Source organism: Haplochromis burtoni, unplaced genomic scaffold (assembly GCF_018398535.1).
Source record: "Haplochromis burtoni strain Fernald_Lab_line unplaced genomic scaffold, NCSU_Asbu1 Contig_124, whole genome shotgun sequence".
NCBI lineage: Eukaryota > Metazoa > Chordata > Actinopteri > Cichliformes > Cichlidae > Haplochromis > Haplochromis burtoni.
In genome coordinates this window covers 1,338,228-1,361,206 of record NW_024582485.1, presented here as the reverse complement: position 1 = coordinate 1,361,206, position 22,979 = coordinate 1,338,228, and the positions used below count along the sequence as shown (strand labels likewise).

The 22,979-nt window shown below is 38.3% G+C and overlaps 1 protein-coding gene across 2 annotated transcripts in view; it reads left to right on the top strand.

Annotated features, from left to right (window-relative positions):
- The window catches only part of atg5 (ATG5 autophagy related 5 homolog (S. cerevisiae)), a 47,961-nt gene that overhangs the window by 1,102 nt on the left and 23,880 nt on the right, over positions 1-22,979 (top strand). For both annotated transcript variants that reach the window (XM_005929492.2, XM_005929491.2), the window contains exons 3-6: positions 3,605-3,732; positions 4,979-5,057; positions 5,406-5,568; positions 9,031-9,125. In XM_005929492.2, coding sequence (XP_005929554.1) covers positions 3,605-3,732; positions 4,979-5,057; positions 5,406-5,568; positions 9,031-9,125 — 465 coding nt within the window. The remainder of the gene's footprint in view (positions 1-3,604; positions 3,733-4,978; positions 5,058-5,405; positions 5,569-9,030; positions 9,126-22,979) is intronic.

Genomic DNA, 22,979 nt, shown 5'->3' with positions numbered 1-22,979 from the left:
TCAAAGCAAAATGAAGGAACTAACTACCTAAGTGTGGAGGTGTAGCTGACCAGGCTGTGGTCTCACCTGAACCGAAAACATTAGTGAAATAGTCAAACCTACATAGATTATAGGTGTAGTTCTAAGTATCATCTAACAAAGTGTTTTTCAAACATTTTGTTCTTGCTTGCGAAAATTACATTTCTTTATACTTCCAGGTAGCCAGACATTATTGCAGTTGCTTTTTTTGCTTTGGCTTTGAGTGGCGTTGAACACTGTGCCTCCTTTTGCTCTCATTTTCAGTACAGTCCCTGTAGCTGACCATTCTCAAAATAATATATATATATTAAACCACTTTACACCGTCCAATGAATCATACAAACATAAAAGAAGCAAAAAACCTAACTCAAGGAATGAATCACTGTTGTATCTATGTATAATAAATTTAGGAAGGAACCTGTTTTAAATTATATAATGTGTTGTTGGGGGAAAACAAATCATTTGTTCACATCACTTTATTTGAATCTATAAAAACTGCCAAGAGTAACACAGTTTGACAGGCATAAAATAGTATTTTTGCACCAATAAAGTGATTCACGTATAACTATTAGGTGAAAACATGACTTACCTCAGCGTGGTGCACAGGAAAATGGTTAGGTAGGTGGAAGGCAGAATAGGAAATTGTAGGCCTAAAACACTATCTGGAGCAGATAAGAAGTATCTGAAATTCACACCCTTCAGAAATAGAAAAGAAAACAGCAAAGATCTGACACAGTAGAGGTGCAATCTTTCAGTTTGTCTATCTGCTGTTCACTGAAGCCTCATCAGAAATTAGTGGAAGGGTGGCTGTCAAGAAGCCATTCTTAAGGAAGGGAAACAGGGAGAAAAGGATGTGGATACACAAGAAATGGACTGAAAACACATATTATGGAGTGATAAATCCAAACTTGATGGTCAGGAAAGACGTAGAACAGTGTGTCTCTGTAAAGTGCATTGGAGACTGTCACAGTTTCGGGCTACATTTCAGCCAGGTGTGTTGAGTATCTGGTCAAAATTGCTAGAATTATGATTGCAGAAAAATGCCATCAGATTTTGGTCCATTAGGAAAGCATCTGAGTGGCTATGATCCCACATAAAAAATGCAGTAGAAGGATACCCGAATAGACCAGATATACCAAATACAGATTTTTAGCTTGGTAGAAGTGTGGAAACTCAATGTATTTCCATGTATGTTTGCACTTTTTTCAGTAACTTGCGGCTCCCATTTTCCATTAATCTAAAGAAAATACAAAGAAATGAGGGGTGGCTCATGACTTTTGTATATGTCTGCTGTATCAGTGTTTGTTACAGACTCAGTGGTTTACAAATAAATGAACAAGAAGACAAAAATCATATAGAATTAAAAAACAAATACAAGTACATATAGATATGTCTGTGAAGGTTCTCAGTCATCCAGGTCATCGTAGTCTAAGGAGCTTGGAAAGAAAAGTGTCTGGACTTCGAGTTGCTTGAAGACGTTTCACCTCTCATCCGAGAAGCTTCTTCTAAGGTCAAATGGTGGAGAGTCCCAGATTTAAATGCAGTGGGAGTTTCCCCCCAAAGAGGGACAAATGACCCCCTGATGATCCTCTACCTAATCACATGAGCCAAGGTGTGAAACTGGGTGTGGGTCACAATCAGCCAGGGTTTCGCGTGAGCTCATTGTGAAACCTGGTCCCACCTTATCATGTGATTTCCTGAGGTCAGATGGCCCAGGATGTGAGTGGGCGTTAAGGCGTCTGGGAAGGGATCTCAAAACTGGATTATAGATGGCAGAGAGTTGGTGTCGTAAACCCCGCCTCTGTTCAAAGATGGTCGCTCACAGTGGACGTAAATGGCTTCTTTCACTCCTCTTTCAAACCATCTGTCCTCTCTGTCCAAAATGTGAACATTGGCATCCTCGAAAGAGTGACCTTTGTCCTTAGATGCAGATGGACTGCTGAGTCTTGTCCTGTGGAGGTGGCTCTTCTTGTTGTGCCATGCGCTTGTGAAGTGGCTGTTTGGTCTCTCCGATGTAGAGGTCTGGGCATTCCTCGCTGCACTGTACAGCATACACCACATTGTTAAGTTTGTGTTTAGGAGTTTTGTCTTTTGGGTGAACCAGTTTCACACCTGGACTTCCCTTAAGGAACACAATTGCACTTGCAATGCACACCAAATGGGAATCACTGACCTAATGTAATGGACATTTCAGTTGAATACACTAGCTTTTAGACAATATTTACACAATACTTGGAATTACAAACCAGTTTGTGCCGAAGTACAATGACATGCCTATAATTTTTGCTTGTGTTTATACACCGTTCTGGGATATTTTGTAAGTTACTCTGTTTATCTGTTTATCCTAAGGGAAATAAATGATGAGCTTTTAAAACTTACACCAGCAACACCGTGGCAATTTAAATTAAGTGTGTAATAGTTTGAGACTGTGAAAATGCTGTAAACGATAATGAGATCACTGTGGTTTAACAAATCAAAGTAATTACTGCTACACTGTAACTCCATTTTATGGTTTCTGACACTTCTGATACTTCTATTTCTACCTTGTCTCAATCAGCTGCTGTACAGACTGTAAGAGAAAAAAAAGATACAATTGCTCTGCTGTTTAAAGGCATCCAGCAAGTGGAGTGTTTTCTTGTATGAAACTAAGTACATTGATTGATTTGAGTTAATCAGCACACCATGAATATCAATATAGCAGCTTCAGTTTGTGTTTACTGATCTCTTATGCTAGTCTTTTGTGATAATTGGATCTTCTCAAAAAAAAAAAAGCAACCCAAAACAAACCCATTAATTAACTCAAATATGTAAACTGCGAATTTGTTCCTCACTTGGAGGAAAAATGGTTGCTCTACACTTTGTCTTTCTACCATTTCCTTCTCTGCTGATGAGTCTCCTTCTAAAAGTCCTCCTGTCCACTGCTAACATTTTTTCACATTGAGAGTTCTTTCAAGGGCTGTGGTGCTTTGTGAAAATTTTTTACCTCTGTCAGGATTTATTTTTAGGGTAGAGCATACCGCAGTTATCACTAGTAGCTACTCTTAAGTCCTAAGAAGTCCTGTGAATACAGGCCATAGATTATGCAAATAATCTATTTTGTTTACAAGTCCCAACCAACATGTACTTCAAGTTTCAGGGTATCCATGTAAATTAAGTGTTAAGAGTCTTTGAATGTGGTTAATTCTAGTGAATTGAGGGATTGTGATCTAACAGCAGTTACTATGTAGTTGCCGTAGCTATGCCACGTAGCTCACATGCACCACAAAAATGTACAACATGATGCTACAGTTACTCTATAGATTGTTGTCTGCTGTTATGTGACATATATGTCACAGTAAATGGAAAAAATAACAAAATAATTCATTCATTGTTTATAGGTGTCTTTAATTCACAACTGTGTGAGGACATTTTACTCATCTGTAATATTGGATGTTAATACACAAAGAACCAAGCAGACACACAATATAGCTGCTCATTATGTCATTAATGTGCACTTTCTAAATTTAGCCCACGGCTACCATGTAGTTCAGAGTAACAGACTGTCCCTTATTAATGCACCTCTTCCCCTGTTCTCTTACTTTATCAGCTGCTCTTACCCAGAGTGAGCTACCTGACTCTGGTCACAGACAAGGTGAAAAAGCACTTCCTCAAAGTGATGAGAGCAGAGGATGTGGAGGAGATGTGGTTCGAGTACGAAGGAACGCCACTCAAATGGTGAGAAAATAACTGCTGTTGTTTGAACTCATTTCAATCAGTGCATCAATGGAGTTTTACTTTTCCAGTCGTAAGATGGTGGTTTGGCATTCGTGGAAGACAAATGTTAAAAGAACAGAATCTCATTCTCTGCTTATCATGTTTAAAGTTTGTTACTGTCATGATTATTTTTATAGAAATGTCTACTGATGAAATGTTTTTTGGCTGATCCAGTTAGTTTATTGTCCTACTTTATAAGACTGACACCATATTACAGCTAGCAGTATTATCTGGAAACTGGGTTGGGGTTTAATGTTATATTTAGGCATCATCTTGAAAATAAATGTAGTCAAATCTCTTCATTGGGAATAAATAATCTATTTGATGTAATTGTCTTTTGTTTTGCTGCCTTATGTAAACATATATGTTCTCTAAAGTGTTGTGCAGTCAGGACTATTTATTCATGCCACTATCAAGCATTCGAGAACAGCACAGAAGCTTTTGCCAGTATTTGCATTTCTTTTCTGCCTACTGACTGCTAAAATCAGAGCCAGTTATAAAGATGGAATTACAGCATGTAGCCACAAGATGTCAGTAGTGCAACACAAGTGATTAGCCTATTTCACAGCCTAAGTAATAGTAAATCGCTAAATAAAAAAGTAGTCATTAATTACTTATTGTCATATAGAAAAGTAATTTTATCTTCTTAACCGTTATGATAACCAGTATGATTAGCATATGAGTACAAACATGAAATGCATGCATTATTTTAGGCTCTGATGAAGAAAAGCCTCTTCATTTCTGAAACATCGAAGCGTGTTACAAACCCCTTTCTAAACACTGGAAGTTAGGATTAAAACTGTTATGATTATATGTTATGGTTAAACTTACCAAACCACTGCGCAAAAGAAAAAACATAGGATTATGTGAAACAAAGTCCTGATAAAATGATCTATGTAAAGATGGGACTAGACTCTCTAGTATAAGTCATAATCTTTAGTATAACTCACCAGCTGAAAGGCTTCTACAGGGGCCTGGATTTGAGTCAGTCCTGGGCCACCTCCAGTGTGTTTTCCTCCCAGTCTCTCTCCCTGCTTCCTGTCTACTCTACTGTCTACAGGTGATGCAACTGATCAGCTTAAATGTTTCCAAGCCCAAAGATAGGGGTAAAACTAGTTTCTTGGCTTTGGGAACAGATGCTGAACACAAACATTCAACAGGTTTTTCTCTTGTACCATAATTTTGTTTTTGCATTTCATGGATACAGGCACTATCCAATTGGAGTCTTGTTTGACCTCCATGCTTCTAACAGCGTCTTACCCTGGAGCATCACTGTGCACTTTAAGGTAAGAGCTGATCACAAGTTTATTGATTTGATAAGTCTTAGCGCTCCTATCTAATTTGTTTCTAGAAGCATGAAGTTCTGTTAAACCTCTTACTTGCTCAGCTACAAATACAATACAAAATATTGGAAATAAATACACAACAAAATATTGAAATAGGGATGAATGAAGAGGATTACTCTGGTTGGTGAACCAAAGCAGAGACAAAAAGACTGTGTTAATTGCCAGTTAATTATTTGTAGATATGTCTGTAGATATGTAAATAAAATGGCCTGAGAACATGTTTTCTTGTTTCTTGTGGTATCCCCATCATCGAGCTTTAAATATTTTTGCCATGTGAATATGTGTCAGAATTTTCCAGATCAGGACCTGCTCCACTGCCCATCCAGCTCTGTGATAGAGGCTCACTTCATGTCCAGCATCAAGGAGGCCGACGCCCTGAAGCACAAGAGCCAAGTTGTCAATGACATGCAGAAGAAAGACCACAAACAGCTGTGGATGGGCTTGCAGAACGGTGAGACACACGCACATGCCCATTTCAGGGTGTGGCGTTGACATGCACACAAAGAATACATCCAAACAGATTGGCAGATGATCTTGATGCATAAACAAACCAAAGAGAGAGACGGTCTGAGTTTGCAAACTTCTTTCCAAACGCCCACCAGTTTGTATTTCCACACCATCATTCCAAGCAGATTAATCTCCTACCGGCTTTATAGAATAGTCAAAGCTTGTGTTGGGAGAGGTGTCAGGGAGAACTGGATGCCTCTGATTTGTGGTTTGTTGTAAAACTTGTGCTTGTTTTTGAATTGCAACCCAGTCTGCAACATGATGTGCCTGGAATGTCTGCTGGTCAAGCTGATTAAAATGGTAACTATAAACACTTCAACCACCAGGACGGCAGCCACCCTTTGGACCACTCAGCAGCAAATGTGTCATCTTGGTTTTCTGTATAATTGCCTGCTTCTTAGTTATTATTAGAGCACACAAATGTTATTCCAGACCAGTCACGCTTATATCTAAATGTCTAAAGTGGAATTTATAGTTCTGCAAATGTGTCCGTCTGTGTACACGTTTCCATTTCGAGAGGGTGGAGAAAGGGATTTATACAGACTGCTGACGCACTCCCGTGCAGTCCTCCGAAATGCTACATCTACATCGCTGGAAGTGGATGACATATGCGTCTCCCAGATGCTGACTGGTTGATAGCGGACCAAAACTACAGCAGAGTTCACCAGGAAAAGAAGAACTGCAAAAAAAACCCCTTAAAGATAAAAAAAAAAAAATCCAGGATGAAAAGCACAGAAGGTGGCTGCAGTGAGCACTTCTCGACGTTGTCAACACTCAGTTTCAGTTCTTTGTATGTTATAACTTCACTCTTCTCCATGGCTGGCTGACATGGAGAAGAGTGTTTTTGGTTGATGGAGCAAAGCAAGAATGACCCACAGACTGGTTGTGCTTTTCCCCTGCCTCCATTTATTAACAGAGCTCACTGCAGGCACACAGGGTATCCTTGGACTGGGGCAAACAGTAAACACACCAGCCATCCTGAACAATAAATTCTGCTTAAAGTAGCAAAAGCCATTTATATGAATATTATTACAAATAAGTTTGCATCTAATGGTTCTTTTGGTTAGTTTGCATACTCTATGGATGTGAAAATTGTTAATGCCCATCTCTCAGATAGTTTGCTTATAGTTGTTATTATCCCATAACTGTCAAAACTGCACACTGTGCATGTGGCATTTGTAAGAGTCGAACAGGTTTGCAGAAAAACCCAAGGGTGTCAAACCCGCAAAACTTCAGCTGCTTGTCTCTCTCCCACTTTCCCCTGAAACTCGTGGTGTGAAAATAACAAAATATCACATTATTATGAAAAGGCAGATAAAAGTGAATTTAGAAGATTCTTAAAAAGATAAGGTTATAAACTTGTTTTTTTAACTGAGGGTTTTGTTTAAAACTGCATTTAACAGAGAAGAAGCAAGTCCTTTTAACCTATCCAAAAAGAAGGAGTTGGCCCCAGACATGAAAGTGAAAGATGAAACTTAATCTGAACTAAAACTTTCACATCCAAAACAGACCAGAAACAGAGAGGTCTCAAACTTTCATCCAGGAGAGAGAAAAACAGACTGTTCATGTGAAAGTAAGGCAGGGATGCAGGTGGGGGGTTCGACATTAGCATATGCTGTGTGGAAACATTTTGATGGTGAAAGATCACACTGTAACTAAAAGACTAAATTCTTGTGTTGCTTTGACAGTTGGCCCGAGTAATACTGACACTAAATTTCAGTTTTAGTGACGTGTCTCTATCTTTTACTTTAACCTCCATTTGAAGGTGCTGAGGTGTTTGAAAACTGGTGTTTCTCAGAGTTGAAGAACAATTTCATTCTCATTCTAGCACATGTCTTAGGCTAGGCATGTATTCAATTCAGTTCAGTTTTAATTTAAGCTACACCCACTCAAAACAACAGTGCTTTATATTGCACCCGCTCCAGCTCACTTAAAAACCAGAAAATCCCATAGAGTCCATGCACCCAATCTTAAATCTTCACACTAATTAAAAATCAAGTGAAAGTGGTGCATTTCCTTGGAAATTTTATGTAGTAAAGATAAACAACACAGGCTGTTGTTTTTATTGTTTATGTAAATTGCTAATGATACCCAGACATATGTGTCCCTCATTGCCACTGCAACACAATCTTCAAAATAAGAGCAATAAATGAGGGCCAGACTAATGAGTTAATCCACAAAGTGACCACCTCCTATGACCAGTTTTCATTCACTTTTTATATAAGTAAATACATTTTATATAATTATGTCACTGTGAGTCATTTTAATCTTCACGGCCCACACTTTGAGAATCATTGCCCTAAGCATTTGGGGACATTAAAAGGAAGAACTGTCTGTTAAGTAGAAGAGACTACAAGCAGCACCATCCCAGCCCACTAGCAACCCAGGACCTGTTAGTACTGTTGCTGCAGTGATCTGGATGAACTGAAGACTTTTAGAACGGCTCTCTGAGGCAGATGTTTCTCATTTTAATAGTATTGCATATATTTAAGGCTATCCTAGGCATTTGTTTCGTGAGTGTTAAGAGACACATCCTGGTCAAAAATGACTCAGAGATTTCTCAGTGCTGGAGGCCGGATAATGTTATTCAGAGTAAATGCCTGGATAGACGCCATGTTTCTGTTCAATAATCAATTTTTTTTTTTCGTAATTTAGAAGTAAAAATGACAGATGTCAGATGTACCTGTGGTTTAAAAAGTTTATGTATGTCACCTGGCTTTAGAGATAAATATTCCAAGGTAATCGGCATCAGCAACATCACTACAGCGTTTTCTAACAGTATAACTGTGTGATGTCAGAAATATTGGTCACAGCAGAGAACCCTGTGGAGCCACGTTGCTAACTTCTGTCTGTGAGGAAGTGAAAGTTTGCATCTATCACATTAGTACAATTGAAAGCAGCACAGAACATTTCCTTTAATACCAACGGTGTATTCTACTCTCTGTAATAAAATGTAGTAGGTGGTATTGAGTGCTACACTGAGGTCGAGCAGGACAAGCACAGATCAGTCCACTGTCTAAGGTCATAAAAAATAAATAGTAACCTTCACTAGCGCTGTTTCGTTGTTATGGTGAACTCTAAATTCTGACTGAAACTCTTCAAATAAATCATTCCTCTGCAAACTATCGCATAGCAGATTTACAACAAGAATTGGAAGAGTTTTCAGAATGAAAGGAAGGTTTGAAATCAAGTAAGGGATTTTTAAGGAATTACTTAGGAACAGCAGCCTGAATTATTTTGTGATACATATATAAAGAAAAAGTGTAATAACAATAATTTTTATTAATGGTAGGACTTATTTGAGTAATCTTTTAGGGACGGGGTCTAATAGGCATACTGATGACCTATTAAAAAGTTAGTTTTATCTTTGTGTGATTTTTATGTTATGTGTCTGTTTTTGTGTCAGATAAGTTCGACCAGTTCTGGGCCATGAACAGGAAGCTGATGGAATATCCCACTGAGGAGGGAGGCTTCAGATACATCCCTTTCAGGATATACCAGGTAACATGCATAAGGACACACGAGTAAAACTTAAAAACCACAAACCAAACTCTTTCCCCCACAGAAATATGCTTTGAACATAGTATTTCCACTTTGCACAATGTATTTTTAATTCATTGAAAGGGAAATTTTCCTCTTCTGCCCTGTAGATGGTGCCAAAGGGCTGTGCAAAAGTAAAGCGTGTTTCTTTAGCAGATAAATCAACCAATGATTTCTCCAGCTACTCACTGCCTCTCTTTGTCTACTGTAGTCTACTGTTGAGGTCACAGAATCTATTACTTGGAGTCACGATCTGTATTTAAAACAGCCTGTTGATTTGAAAGAAAGAAAGAAAGAAAAGACTAGAACTCTTGATGAAATGAAAGATAAAATGAACTCTTCTTTCTTTTAATTTTAAACCCTCAGATAATAATTCCTACACAATTTAAGAATTGTACCTAAGGATGGGTAAATATTGCTTCTGCCTGCTATAACTCTACATTAACAGTAAAAGAAAATCTTGTCAGTCATCCATGTTAACCTCTTCTTGGACCTTTTCTTGGTATAGTCATAACTTTAATAAACAATAAGAGCCTTGGTTCATTCAGTTTAGAACACACAGCCAAGTTTGCAGAGGAATGATTTACATGCCAGTCATAATATTCACCTGACACCTGAGTGTAGGTGGTTTTAATTTCTTTTTCATGCTGCCCGTAACTTCATTGCTTTACATGTTCCTACTTGTAGTCATGACCTATGATAAAACAGTCGCTCTGTAAATGATGTAAGCAAATCAAAAAAACAAAATATTTCTCGCAATATGCGTGTGATCCGTTGTGCCTGGGTTTCTGGGGAAGTTATTCATTTGTCCCTGTACATTTGATACCTGTAACACTCACAAGTTTGTCAGGAGTTTCATTGACCCATGTTCAGCCAATGTGTAAGCCTAAGGGTTCAGTCTGGTTTAAGGAGGTGCAGGCAGACAAGCAGCCTCAGGTCGGGTGTTTCCACTACGCCGATATAGCTTAATCCTGACTCAGGTAAAAAGTCCCTTTGGAGCACAGAAACAAGAAGGGATGAATAAGCAACTGGAAAACATTAGCCGTCGCAAGCCAGACAGTGGGGGAAAGCGCTTTGAGTCAAGTGTTGGGGGTTTCTACACCGATCACAAATGGCCGAAAAACGTCTGGAAAATGAACTTTACAACTTCTAGAGTACTTGGTACAGTTCACAGAATGAGTAAAAATGCATTTCTACAACAAAACATGGCATGCTAATGGACGAATCTGTAGCACCGCTGTAAACATATATAAAACAAGTCTGTTTTTATCTTACCGAAGAGTATCATTCAGTCCAGTCAGGGAAGTAAATGGCATGAACACATCTGGAATTTTGTAGCAAAACATGTTGACAGTCTGCTTTGAGTCTAATGCCTCATTGTGAGTGCAGAAACTCCCATCACTGTTGTTCTGTGAACAATTTAAAACTTTAGTCTGTCAAGGCAAGTTAGGAAATATAATATGAAAAAAATGGAGTGGCAAACAGTGCAAAAAATAGATCTGGTCTTAAATGACTGTGTCAAGTGTTATGTTATGGAACCGAAAGAGATTTGTAGATGTTAATAGCACAGCAGGACTTCAGTGTAATGGTAAGATGCTAGAGTGAACTTTCCTACTAAGCATATTTTTCCGTCACCATATCTGCTGTGACTGCTGGTAATTTCCCATCATGACGATTTATTATCAAGTGTTTTAAGTTTTAATTAGACGTGCTGGGCTCCACATATGGCAGCATTTACATTCTACACAACAACAAGGGCGACGGAGCAGCTGTCAGTCACTGTCAGCGCTGACTGTTTTGCATGAAATTCAAAGCTGAAAATGCTTGTTTTTACTTTCACATCTTCAGCACATAAATAAAACATTTTACACTTCAACAAAAGCATTCTTGTTTTCAGTAATAAAACATTAGCGACGCTTTAAAGTGGTACACAGAAACATGCAGTCCAACCAGCTCAGCCCGCCCTCTCAGACATGCACTTGTTGCAGCCACAAAGCTATGTAACTTCTCGTGGGTTGAAGAAACCCAAACCTTTCTACTTTTGGACATTTTTCATGACTTAATTGAAAGTTTCAATGGTCATTTATGAGCTGTGTTGGTTTCATGACAATTGTAGCATCAAAGCCTGTTACGAGCTCACATTGTAATTTCCAAATACACTAGAGAATGTCAGCATCATTCCTGAAAAGTCTGGATTGTTGTGGAGATGGTGTGGTTTTAGTCTTACAAACTGCTAAATATTTACAACCAAAGAAAGTCTGGAAAGTCTAAAGAAGAGTGGGAACAGAATCAGTTCATTATGATCTTAAAAATACTGCAGCTTTCTGCAGTGCTGGCAATTACTTTCACGGTCTTAAAGTCCTATGAGTGTCCACAGAAGTTTGCAAAAATTGTTTGGAGAAACCAAAACTCATGAATGTCTGTACTGTTTCATAAGTACGGCACAGCTTTGCTGAGCAGTAACTGTGGCTAAGTAAGTAGCCTGCTTTTAGAAAGGCAATGTTTTGCTTTTACCTAGATGACCAGACACCCTTTTGTTTTTGTTTGTTGTCGTTTCTCTCAAATGCTGTGCTCTACGGTGTTCTGTCTACAGACTTAATGCTTCTTTATGACATAGTTACAGTTTGAGATAATGAGGCTAATTGGGGATAACTCAGTAATAATTCCTAATTGACAAAGTTAGTGGCATTTATTCCTTTATTTTATTAGTTTATTACATGCTGATTACATACCTCCAACTAGGTGTGGGCAATATAGACACAAAATTACTTCACAGTATTTCAAGGAAATTTCCAAGAATGATATTTCTGAAATTTTTAAAAAGCAATGTTTTGTCATGATTGCAGCTTGTAGGCAGCAGGGTTATTCGCGGAAACAAATGAAGAGCATTTTCCATCCTTTTTTTCCAACGAGCTTCTGTCATTGGTGACAAACTACTTAAATTAAAGTGTGAATTTATTTTAATAAGCTGCCAGCAGCAGCAGGGTAGTGAAGTGCTGTAATATAGTGCTATGACTAAAGTCACTTAACCTTGTAACTCTTTAGCGGCATGCATATTGCCACAAATTAAAAAGTGAATTAAAACATCTCAGGTGAAAAATATTTTTTTATCATAGGTCGAGGTTTTTAACCAGTTGCTTAAGGCCCTGATTTTCCACCAGGTAACCGCATCAGTAATTTCTATCCACCGTTTGCTCTTCCTGTCATATGGAGTGCAACGAGTGACTGATCCAGAGATGCTCGGTTGAGTCATTTGTTTACTTTTGCTAATATATCCTCCTCGCGTGCTTTCATACCTTGGTTGTGCTCGACAAGTGTGTCTTTACCTCGATTGTGTCTTTACCTCGAGTGTGTCTTTACCTCGAGTGGTGAAACAAGCGTTGTGTTTGCACCTTAAGCGGTAACAGTCTTCTTGCATATTTTGCAAAGTATTGTGTTTTTCTAGAGGTTGTTGATGTAGCTATCTTTATAGCCACAAAATCATCATCAGAGGCTGCCACACAGCTCTCGTTCTCAGATATGCTTGGGCTAGTCTCGTTGTACAACCATATCATTAATATTGCAATATGATACTTTTATATCATGTAAAAACGTACATTGACATCACTGGCGATATGACATGGCACAGCTGCACCTGTATGATCACACAGCACAGGAACAGTTTTGGATTCTGTAATAATCAAAATAGAACCAAGTTAATAACACCTCTTGGTGTATTGTTAAATCTTCCACATAGTTTACATGATGGCTTGTTCCATCACTTCTAGTATTATGTTTGCAATAATGTAAGACTGGTCTATTTCACTTTAAGGGTTCAATTAAGCAATAAGTGTTACATATCCAGTGTCTGAAAATGTCTGGCTAAACCTGATCATCTTAAGTTTAATGTTTTTAAAAACTCATTGCAAACCCAGAGGAGTAGTATGAAGCTAGTTCAACACAGCCAGACCTTTCTTTGGATTATGCTTCAACAACACAGTTGTAGAGGACTGTTAGCAGTCATCTGTCAACCACTGGTATCAAGAGAAAAATGCATGTTTCTGACTGGTTGTGAGTGGTCGTCTGCCGAGCTCAGCTGCAAAGATGATGCTGCACCAAAAGCCGCCTTATGATTGCTTTGGTCACTAGCAGATTGCTGCGGTTGTCTGTCGTTAGTGTAAAAGACACCAGCTAATTTGCAACGACTCACAATTTTCCTCTATGAGTAGCACAAACTAAACCACTTTTCACTCTTTCACTACCACTTGTTGAGTAGTTTGCCTGTAATTGCAGCCAGGTTATGCTGTCTGTCATACAGAACAACAGCAACCTATTAGCAAATAAAGCATTTACAAGGAGGTTTTCAGTGCAGCGCCGTATACCTCTTTGCAACTAATTTCATACTAGCAACATCCAGAAACCACTGTCAGCAGCCAAAATACACGCTTTCCCTAGCGATCAACAGTTAACAGGTTGCTGATGAGTCTCTAGACCTGCATGAATGAGACTTGAGAAGTTGACTTGCCAGGAAGCATTAACTCATTAGGGAATACACATTTTTCCCATTTGTGACTGGTGGTTGGCAAATGGTTGCTGACAGGTCTCTAGGCCGATGTTAAAGAAGCAGTGGTTGGCTCAACAAAACCTAAGAACCCTATTAGACATAGTCAGCATAACAACAACAACAGTTACTACCTTTCCTTCTTAATCCAGGATTTGTTCATCAGGGTTATAAAAGGGCACATTTGTTTTATTGTTCAGAAAATGGATTATACTCCGTTTGCCAAGTACGTTTCAAATGTCCACAGGCAGCAACTTGTAAATTTGTAAATTCTAACCCTAACCCATGTTTATTGTATCACTAAGTGCTCTTTCGTTGCTGCCATTTATTTCTAACACCAGGGGAAATGGCTGATATATAGAAATAACATTTTTTTTATTCAAGCCGAAGTGAAAGTCTTTTTTTTTTTTTTTTTTTTTATGGTTGTTATCTGTGACAAATAAAGATGGCTGCTTTGATTTTTAAGCAGTATCACAAGTGTGGAACATACCAGCCAGCAAATCAGGAGCTTGCATAAAAATATACTTATTTGTTCAGCATTCCTATTTGAATATATGGATATTGATCTAGCAAAGTTTGGCTCAACAGATTTGGAAATAAAAAATATCCCTACAACTGAGAATCTGTATTGCTCTTGATAATGTCATCAGGAAAAGAACTAGTGATTTGTACAGCTGATTTCAGTAGGAAACTCTAAGAATAGAAATAAATATGCAGCATTATGCATCTTTAAATATGCAGTTACCATGGTAATCTAACCAGGTCAGAAGAGGTCCTCTTAACGACACTTAAAAGTTTGGCTTTGGTCTCTACACACACAACTAACTCATTCATCTTGTCGGAGTTTACGCTCCTCAGATTTGTCTTTTTGAGTGGAACATTAATACTTTTGAAGAGTGAGTCCTAGAATTAGGGGGAAAAGATCTAGAACTGGATTTATCCTTTAATTAAAAAGCTTTATGCTCCACTACAAAGGCCAAAACAAAGGAAGGAATTAAAGCAAGCAAAAAAAAAATTACAATTTATTTGAAACAACAAAGTTTGTAGCAGCTCTCCAAGGCATATTTTGTTGCTATGAGTATAGTATTTTGCTAGCTAGATTTGTTATGGCAAGACCAAGCATGATAAAATCAAGCTAAGCCACAAGCTTTGGAAAAAAAAACTAGATAGACTAGAATTGAAATGATATAGACGCTGAGAAGAACAAAGCTGCTTGGCACTCAGGAGTCATTGTGGATGACTTAACACGAGGCTGCCTTGAACTGAAAAATGACACCCCTACCCTCCACCTACAAACACGCGCACACACACACACACACACACACCCTCCCTCAGTGAGTCCTTCAAAGCCAGATTGTGGTCTTTAGTGTAAATAACATGTGCTGGGTTTGATGCAGACAGAATTAATGACAACACTCAGTCCAAATAACAGAGGGCTCATTTCCGTCTGGCCTGCTGTCCTTATGGAGATGAAGACACCTCATTGGCACGAACAACACATTTGTCTCTGTGTGTGCGTGTGTCTGCATTGTCTCCCACAAACATCATTAATAATTATTATTCGTAGAATTAAACTTCTGTTTTTATGAATGCTGCTTTGTTTCTGTTCTGGTCAGATCAAATTGACAGATTTATATTTTAAACCCTGTTTTCCCTCCAGGCTGTAACAGTGTAAATTATTTAGGTAAGGTTAATGAACAACCACAAATTCTCAGAATAGCTTTTTGATGGTCTTGACATACTTTTCACAACTACCTTTCTGTGTGAACTTATACATCTGCCTTTTCAAGCTTCTGTTTTTGTGTTGCAATTTTCATTTATTTGTATTTGTCATCAAATTGCTTCCACTTGAGCACTTTTCTCGTGTTATTCTGTGTGGGTTGTTTGGGTGTGTATGTGTGTGTGCAATGTGTGTGTGTGTGTTGTGTGTGTGTGTGTGCGCGCGCGCGCGCGCGCACATACACTGGAAACCAAAGAACCAAGTGAATCTTTCTGCTCCAGCAGTGACCCACTCAGTGATTTAAAGAGGCAAACAGGGCCGACCGTCTCGCTGCACGGAAAGTGAAAATTACTATCCTGCTTTTGAAGACCGTTTACATTGTTGCTGTACAGGTACTCCTCTCTGTTCCTGCTCCGTGACTAAGTGCTGAGTCACAAGCCCCTGATGTGAAAGCAGGCAGTCCGCCTCCAGCAACCTCTGTTGTGGTGTTCGGAGGGTGCCTGCTTCGAAGAATACAGGTTTATTGCCTCCGAGATATCTTGTAATGGCTGAGTGAGAAGAGGGGGAGGTGATGACTACACAGACAATTACAAAACTTGGGAATGCTGGAAACAGTTGTGCGTAATCTTGCCACAGGCAACAGGTGAATTGCTTGTTGAACTCGGGAAGAATGTTTTGCAGCATTTACAGTAATAAGTTTCCAGTATTTCTAATCTGCTGTTACTGCCAAGCCTTTTGGAGCAGAAATTGTGCAGCGATTGAAACAAAAAACAACCCTAACCCTACGAGACAGTAAAATACCCCTGGTTTTTTCACTTTTAGGGGTGGGACTCAATTAAAAAATCTAATTAATTAGATACTTTGTAATTAATTAATCTTGATTAATCGCAAAAGAAAATTTGCCCCAAAGCGCAAATGGGGTTTTTTTTTTGTCTGTTTTTTTAAATTTTAAAGGATTTTATTGGGCATAACTAATAGACATGGACATAAATATTGTAAACTCAAGCACTTTTAATCTATGGGGGAAAATGCATTGAAACTGCATTTCAATGCAAAACAGAGGAAAAAAAATAATATCCCTGGCCAAAATTGTGCAGACTTCAAAATAAAGTGTTATTTTAAGAACTTTAAGTACATTTTCAAAATGGTATTGTCTTTAAATAATAATAATAATAAAAAGTTTAACATAAAGTTCAGTTTTTCTTCTTAAAAAAATAAGGCAGAAACGTATAAGTTTATTTATACAGCTTCACCTTTAAACTCTGAATAACCTTAGCTAACATTATTTTGTACATTAGGCTAAAACAGTGTGAACATTAAACATTTTGGTGCAAAAAATAACAAATCTGTTGGACTCACAATTTACTGTCCATCTCTTTCAGCCAGTTACTTTGGCTACGTTCACTGCAGGTCTTAATGTTCAATTCCGATTTTTTGATCAAATACGATTTTTTTTTTGTCTGCTCGTTCACACTACAAATTAAATGCGACAGCAAACATGCGCAAAAGAAGACGTCACACACAACGCGCTCTGTTTAGACCCAGAGCAAACAATATTGTTTGACTGATGGCCCTTAACCCTTTAAAACTGGTCAGAGCGGGCACGCTCCGTTTTGCGTAACTATTTTTAAATCCCGGTAGCACTGCAACCATGTGAGCTAGCGCAATAATTTTTTTTGCATAGGAACCGGAGGAGTTGTACTTACATCTTATGCCATCAGCTTGTCCTAGGTCACAGTTTCCTTCCACATACAGCTTTGCAAAAACTGCATAAAAAGCACTTGCAGCAACAAAAACATAATACTCCAGAAACACGCTTTGCCGATCTGATCAGCTGTTCATAACACTTCCTACGTCCATCAGCGTGAACTATCGCATGTCCGCCATGACCTGCCCGAAACCGGAAGTGACGTCATTTTCGCGGAAATGTAGTTTTTTACCATCAAGGCCTCATGAGCTTATACTGGTGTTTTTAAAAGTTATCTTTGACTTTATGACTTTCTGTGTCGTTTCTGGGATGCTTAGGACTCATATTGCACTGCTGGAAATAGTTTATTTTGATGCATATGCTGCTTTTTTGCAAATTTGCACTATAATATTTATTTTCGTTTTTCCTGCAGTGTATAGAAATTGGTGTATTTCAAAAATAAAACTATGAAGAAACTCAAAATAAATTTCCTGTGGTGGGAAACTATTTTGTGCAACTTTTTTGTATTTACAGTTTTGAGGGATAAGCCTCTTAAATTTCTCTAACTAGAAATATATGTTAAAAAACAAAAACAATTTTCAATTTTTTTGTCGTTTATTGCACTTTTTTGCAATTTATGTAATTACTATGCACTTTATGCATGCATATTATTAACATTTAGGCTGTAATGGTTGTATTGATGTATAGCAACTTGAAAAGCTCCCAAAAATGGCTCTACAGCATGTAAAAATATAATATAAGCTGTGGCGGACTTGGTTCTATGGTAGGTCTTAAAGGGTTAATATAAAGACTTCGGACTTTACGTTTCCCAAGTTATTTTGTTTTTTACATAATAATGTAGATAACCTAATAATTATCCTTATTGCTGTTTTAGAGGAGCGGTGCTTCAAAGGATAGTCGCAGAATCCTGTCAGAATCTGCAGATTATACAGTATAAATAAAATGTTCACGTTTTTCCAACGTTGTCTTCCCAACAGTTTCACTGACATCTACGCTGGATGGCCAGGAAGCATTCGCGATGTCTTATTGGGTGCTTCTCCGGAGCTGATAATTGGCATCTGTCTTGTGTCGGTGACGTAAAAGACGGATTTAATGCGACATGACTATTCTAAGACATCGGATATGTATCGGATTCAGTACCACATACAAAAGTGACCCAGATCGGATTTGAAAATATTGGATTTGTGTCGTTCACACTGTCATACCATGATCTGATATGGGTTGCATAGGGTCAAAAAAATCGGATTTGATGCGCTTTCGCCTGCAGTGTGAACGTAGCCTTAGACAAACTAGCCTGTTCACATTTTCAGAGCTCAAGTTTGCATTTTTGTTACTATGTGACCTGCAAGTCTCTCACATGGGACAGAAGTGGCAGGACTAATCAAATAGTTTCAGGCCAGGACAGAAAGCTGTGGGTGGGTCCCTGCTCGTCTGGACCACCACTGTAGTCTGTCTTGCTGATGGTTACACAGGGCTTCCTCATCTGAATCTGTAGCGCATTTTCTAACCCCCTATGTTCTACCACTGACAGTCCAGACCAATCCATTTTGCGAGAGAATTTGCAACTTTGTCCGATGTTGACTTATTAATTTCCTCTTGTTTCTGGTCCTGAAGCCAGCCATTTCATCAAGTTTGGTCTGCTGACACTTTTTGTTGGTACTCAAACTGCTAGCATAATCGGTATACCATGAAATCATGCATTGACAAAAGTTTTCCTTTGTAATGCAAAGTGCATTTAGATGCTTTACTTTTTTTCAAACTAATTAATCGAAAATAGCACGTTAAACCCCCACCCCTAGTTATTTTGTATATATCGCTTGGTGTTAGGGTATTCTCTGTCTGGGATAACTTTGGATTCCAGTTCCCATTTAAGTCATGGAAAAGGCAGCACTAGCTAGCTATGGTAGAATGACCTGCTAGCAAGACTACTAGTTGCCATAACTACCTATTTTTCAACATGACTTTTTATAGCTGTGAGCACAAAAGCAATAATGTTGGTTTAAAAAAAAAAAAAGGTAATTTATAGCCCTCGTTACTCTAGCCTCATGCACAGACTAAGGTACTAGCAAAATTTATATTAACTGATATGTTTGATTTTTTTTTTTTTCAGAAGTAACCATAGTCGATGTATTATGTTATCTTCTAGATTATTAAATAAATGCAAACTGCTGTTTGTAGTTGTTGTTTTTCAGTGCTTAAATGTTGGTGATGCCACAGAGACCAAAGTAAAACAGTGAGCACTGTATCAAAAGCCCACTTCTGTCAAACGTGTCAGTGTCGTGTGATAGTTTTTCCTCCGTAGGTGTCCATGTCAAGCTCTGAGGAAAATGAAGTTGAAACTTTAATATACCAATGGATGGTCTCAGAGTTCAGTGGTAATCCTTTGCCTCACCCCACTCAGTCTGTAGAAACACATATGGATTGACAGTGCTTTAGGCGTCATCCATTGTTTTGCCTTCAATTAGGTGGATTGAATCTCCTCCATCAATTAGCCGACGTCTTGAGTTCCACTGTTCTTTTCACTCAGCGAGAGCGGTTCATCTCTTTTCACCTGAATCCCAGTGACACCTCGCCCTCTTTTTGTTGTCATGGGCTGCTGTAGCAGCTAAGGTGTCATGCCAGCTAAAAAGAAAAGTGTCTTCATCCAAACAGTATCACGCTTCTCTCCCAAGGGATCAATAGCACCTTCTTTGTATGCCAACTGGCTCAATAATTCATGATGCCAATTTAAAAATGCAATGAAGTAGCTGTCACTTAGCACACTCTCTCTGCTCTGGCCCTTGGAGATGATCCCGCACGAAAGGCCATGCTTCCTGTCAGTGACTCAGTTTTTCTGTGTAACTTGAGCATAGGCTTCGCACCTCTACTGCAAGCTTCTTCTTGCTGGTTCACGCCTGGCTCTGTGGTGCGTAGTTACCACTCGGTTATTCGATCCCTGTCCTTGCTGGTTTCCTTTTTACGGCTCCATGATTAGCCCTATAGTGTGTCAGACTCTCCGTTTGACACCTCAGGTTGGGTATCTGCCTGTACTAGGTTTTTCTTTGTGAGGACACATTTCTTCCATTGTCTAACAATGCTCAGCAGGTAGAGAAAGGCCCAAAATTTCCCATTGGAATTTAATTGTAATAAAATGATTGCATAGTTTTATGCAATACAATGCATACAATTAAAAAGATGCTATTTTGTGATGTACACACATTTTAAAACACTGACTTTATGACTACAGCTGTTTTCATTATTTAATAATTGGATAATTGGGGATAGGCAATAATCTAATTAATTTCAAAATTTAAGTGAAAAGGAGATATAATCTTTGCAGATGATTTTTTTTCATTGTCCTAGTCAATTATTCACTTTATTATAATACTTGATACAAAAGCGAGCATACATGGGAGTGCTTTTCCTTTTGATGATTTACAGATTAGGACAACATGTAGCAAATACAGCATTCATGCTTTGTTGCAGACGGGTGTGGTGCACAAGTTTGCTTCTCTTGATTTCAGTAATTGGTTAATTTCCCGTCAAACATACAACCATTTAAAATAAAATTTCATGGTGTAATGTTTCGCTTCATCAATCAAATGGCACGCAAAAGTCACAAAGAGTTGCTGACATCTGGATTGAGTCCAGAGGACATGGGTCACTGTAACAAGAACTAATGAATTTTTAACTTGATTCTGAAGCGATAGGGAGAAAAACCCTTACGAAGAACATAGATGCTTACGTACTAGAATCACATTTAATACACTTCAGGGGTATTTTAGGGGTGTCACAATATTTTTATGGTGTTATGAATAAATCATTGTGCAGCTGTGCTTTTTGTATGCCTTTTTACAGATATTGCAAGTGCATGGAAGTGGTATATCACTTTTAGGCACACATATATTTTGCCCTAGACATTTATTATTATTATTCTTCACTAATAATGATTTAAAAAGTGAAAATACTTTTTTTGGCACTTTATATAGTTGGGTGGAAACCAACATTTCCCTTTTAGTGCTTGGCAGTAGTGGAGTCGAAAAAATCTTTCAACAGGAAGAAACCACAAAGAGTGGGTTTCTACCTAGACTGGTGTAGAGGAGAGAAAAAATGTTTTTATATTTTGAAGTGTGGTTTTAAGTTAGGTGATTTCTACAGTTTAAAGTTTTTATCCTAACAGGTAAAATGATGCTATTTGTAAATGTATTCTTATTTGTGTTTATTTTATTTGCTGTTAACATCACATATTGGGTTGGCTGTAGCTCAGAGGAATGAGCAGGTCATCCTGAGCAGGTTTGATCCCTGGCTGCTCCAGTCTGTAAGCCCATGTATTCTTGGACAAGATACTGAACCCTAAGTTGCTCTCTGATCCAATTATTCATGTATGAATACTAGATAGTATTTAGGTGTAGAAAAAATGCTCGTATGGGTGAGTGAGGCATGTTGTATAAAGCGGTGTGGTGTGAGTCTACATAAGAGCCAGCCCATCTACCATTTTAAAACCAATCGTGCATTTTTCATCACTGAAGAGAAAGTTTTGTTTTCATTGGCTCACTATTTTTGAAAGTAGTGACATTCATTTGTGACAAAGGGCATGCCAATATGCCAGGAAAGACTCTCTTGAATCCTGTGCTTTGTGAAGTCCATTATCGGCTTCTGACACAGTCTACTGCGTTTTTTGTTTTTTTTTGTGCTGCCTCCTGGTAATTTCCCACACATCTCACTCAGGGAATGTGGTGGCTGGTTGAGCAATCTGCAGCATCTGAAGACCTCTGATGAACACTCGCGGGGATATTTGCTACATACGTCACATTTGTTCACTGCCCTATAAATAGTTGCTTAGTTTACATGTTGGGCTTTTAGCGGTCACTGTTACCTAGAACTGTCTCACTGAGACAGTAAAGCTCTTATCGTAGAAGGAATGTACAAAATGTGGGTAAACGGGAAACAAGGAACGGCTAAGATAAATAATAATTAGCGAGTTTTCTTCAGTTTTCTGCTTTTCATTATTTGGTTTTTGATCAAATATTTGTTCAGTTTATTTGTTATTCACTATGCAGCAGCACTTTTGTGGAACAGCGAGAAAGAACCCAGTTTACTGAGAAAACCACCTTCTCCATAACCTCAAACCATCTCTTGGAGAAGAGTATTCCTATCATGAAACAATAAAAGATGTCACATTTAATTCTATGGTTCACTGAACTATTCTCTGCTTCTGAGAACCTGAGGATGAGCCAGATGAGCTTTTAGTTTTGGTAGAAGCTGATTTTTCTGCCAAGTACATACTAAAGCACTCTTTAATGATTTCCAGGCTTGTTCAAATTGGTAAAACATGTCAGCATCAATTGTAACATATGTTGAAATGCAGTAGATTGCTAAATCACATTCTAAGCAGTCAAGCTCATCAAAGCAACACATTCTCAGCTGAGCTCAGAACACTGTTTATTCACAGCATTTGCATGCTTAGTGTTTTGGACTTCTTCCTCCATCTTAACCTTGTGAACTCTTTCTCGCCTTAAAATTTCCTCTGGTGTTTTCTCACGTTAAAATGGCCCACTTACGGGATATTTTGTCCCAGGAATTTTTCAAATTAATATCACATGTCTGATGAGTAAAATATTGAAATTTTATTAGTTTTCCTTAGCATGGAAGTTGGAATGAATATCCATATTTAATGTCTGACTTGAAGTTATGAACTAGCAATGACCTAACGTCTGAGCCTCTGGTTAATTCATCTAGTGTTCACTAAAGCCTCGTCAGAAATGGTCTCATTGGAACGGTAGCCTTCAATAAGCTATTTTTATGGAGGTGAAAAGGCTGAAGTATGCCAAAGTATACAAGAACTAGATTGGAAATCAGTGGCAGCAG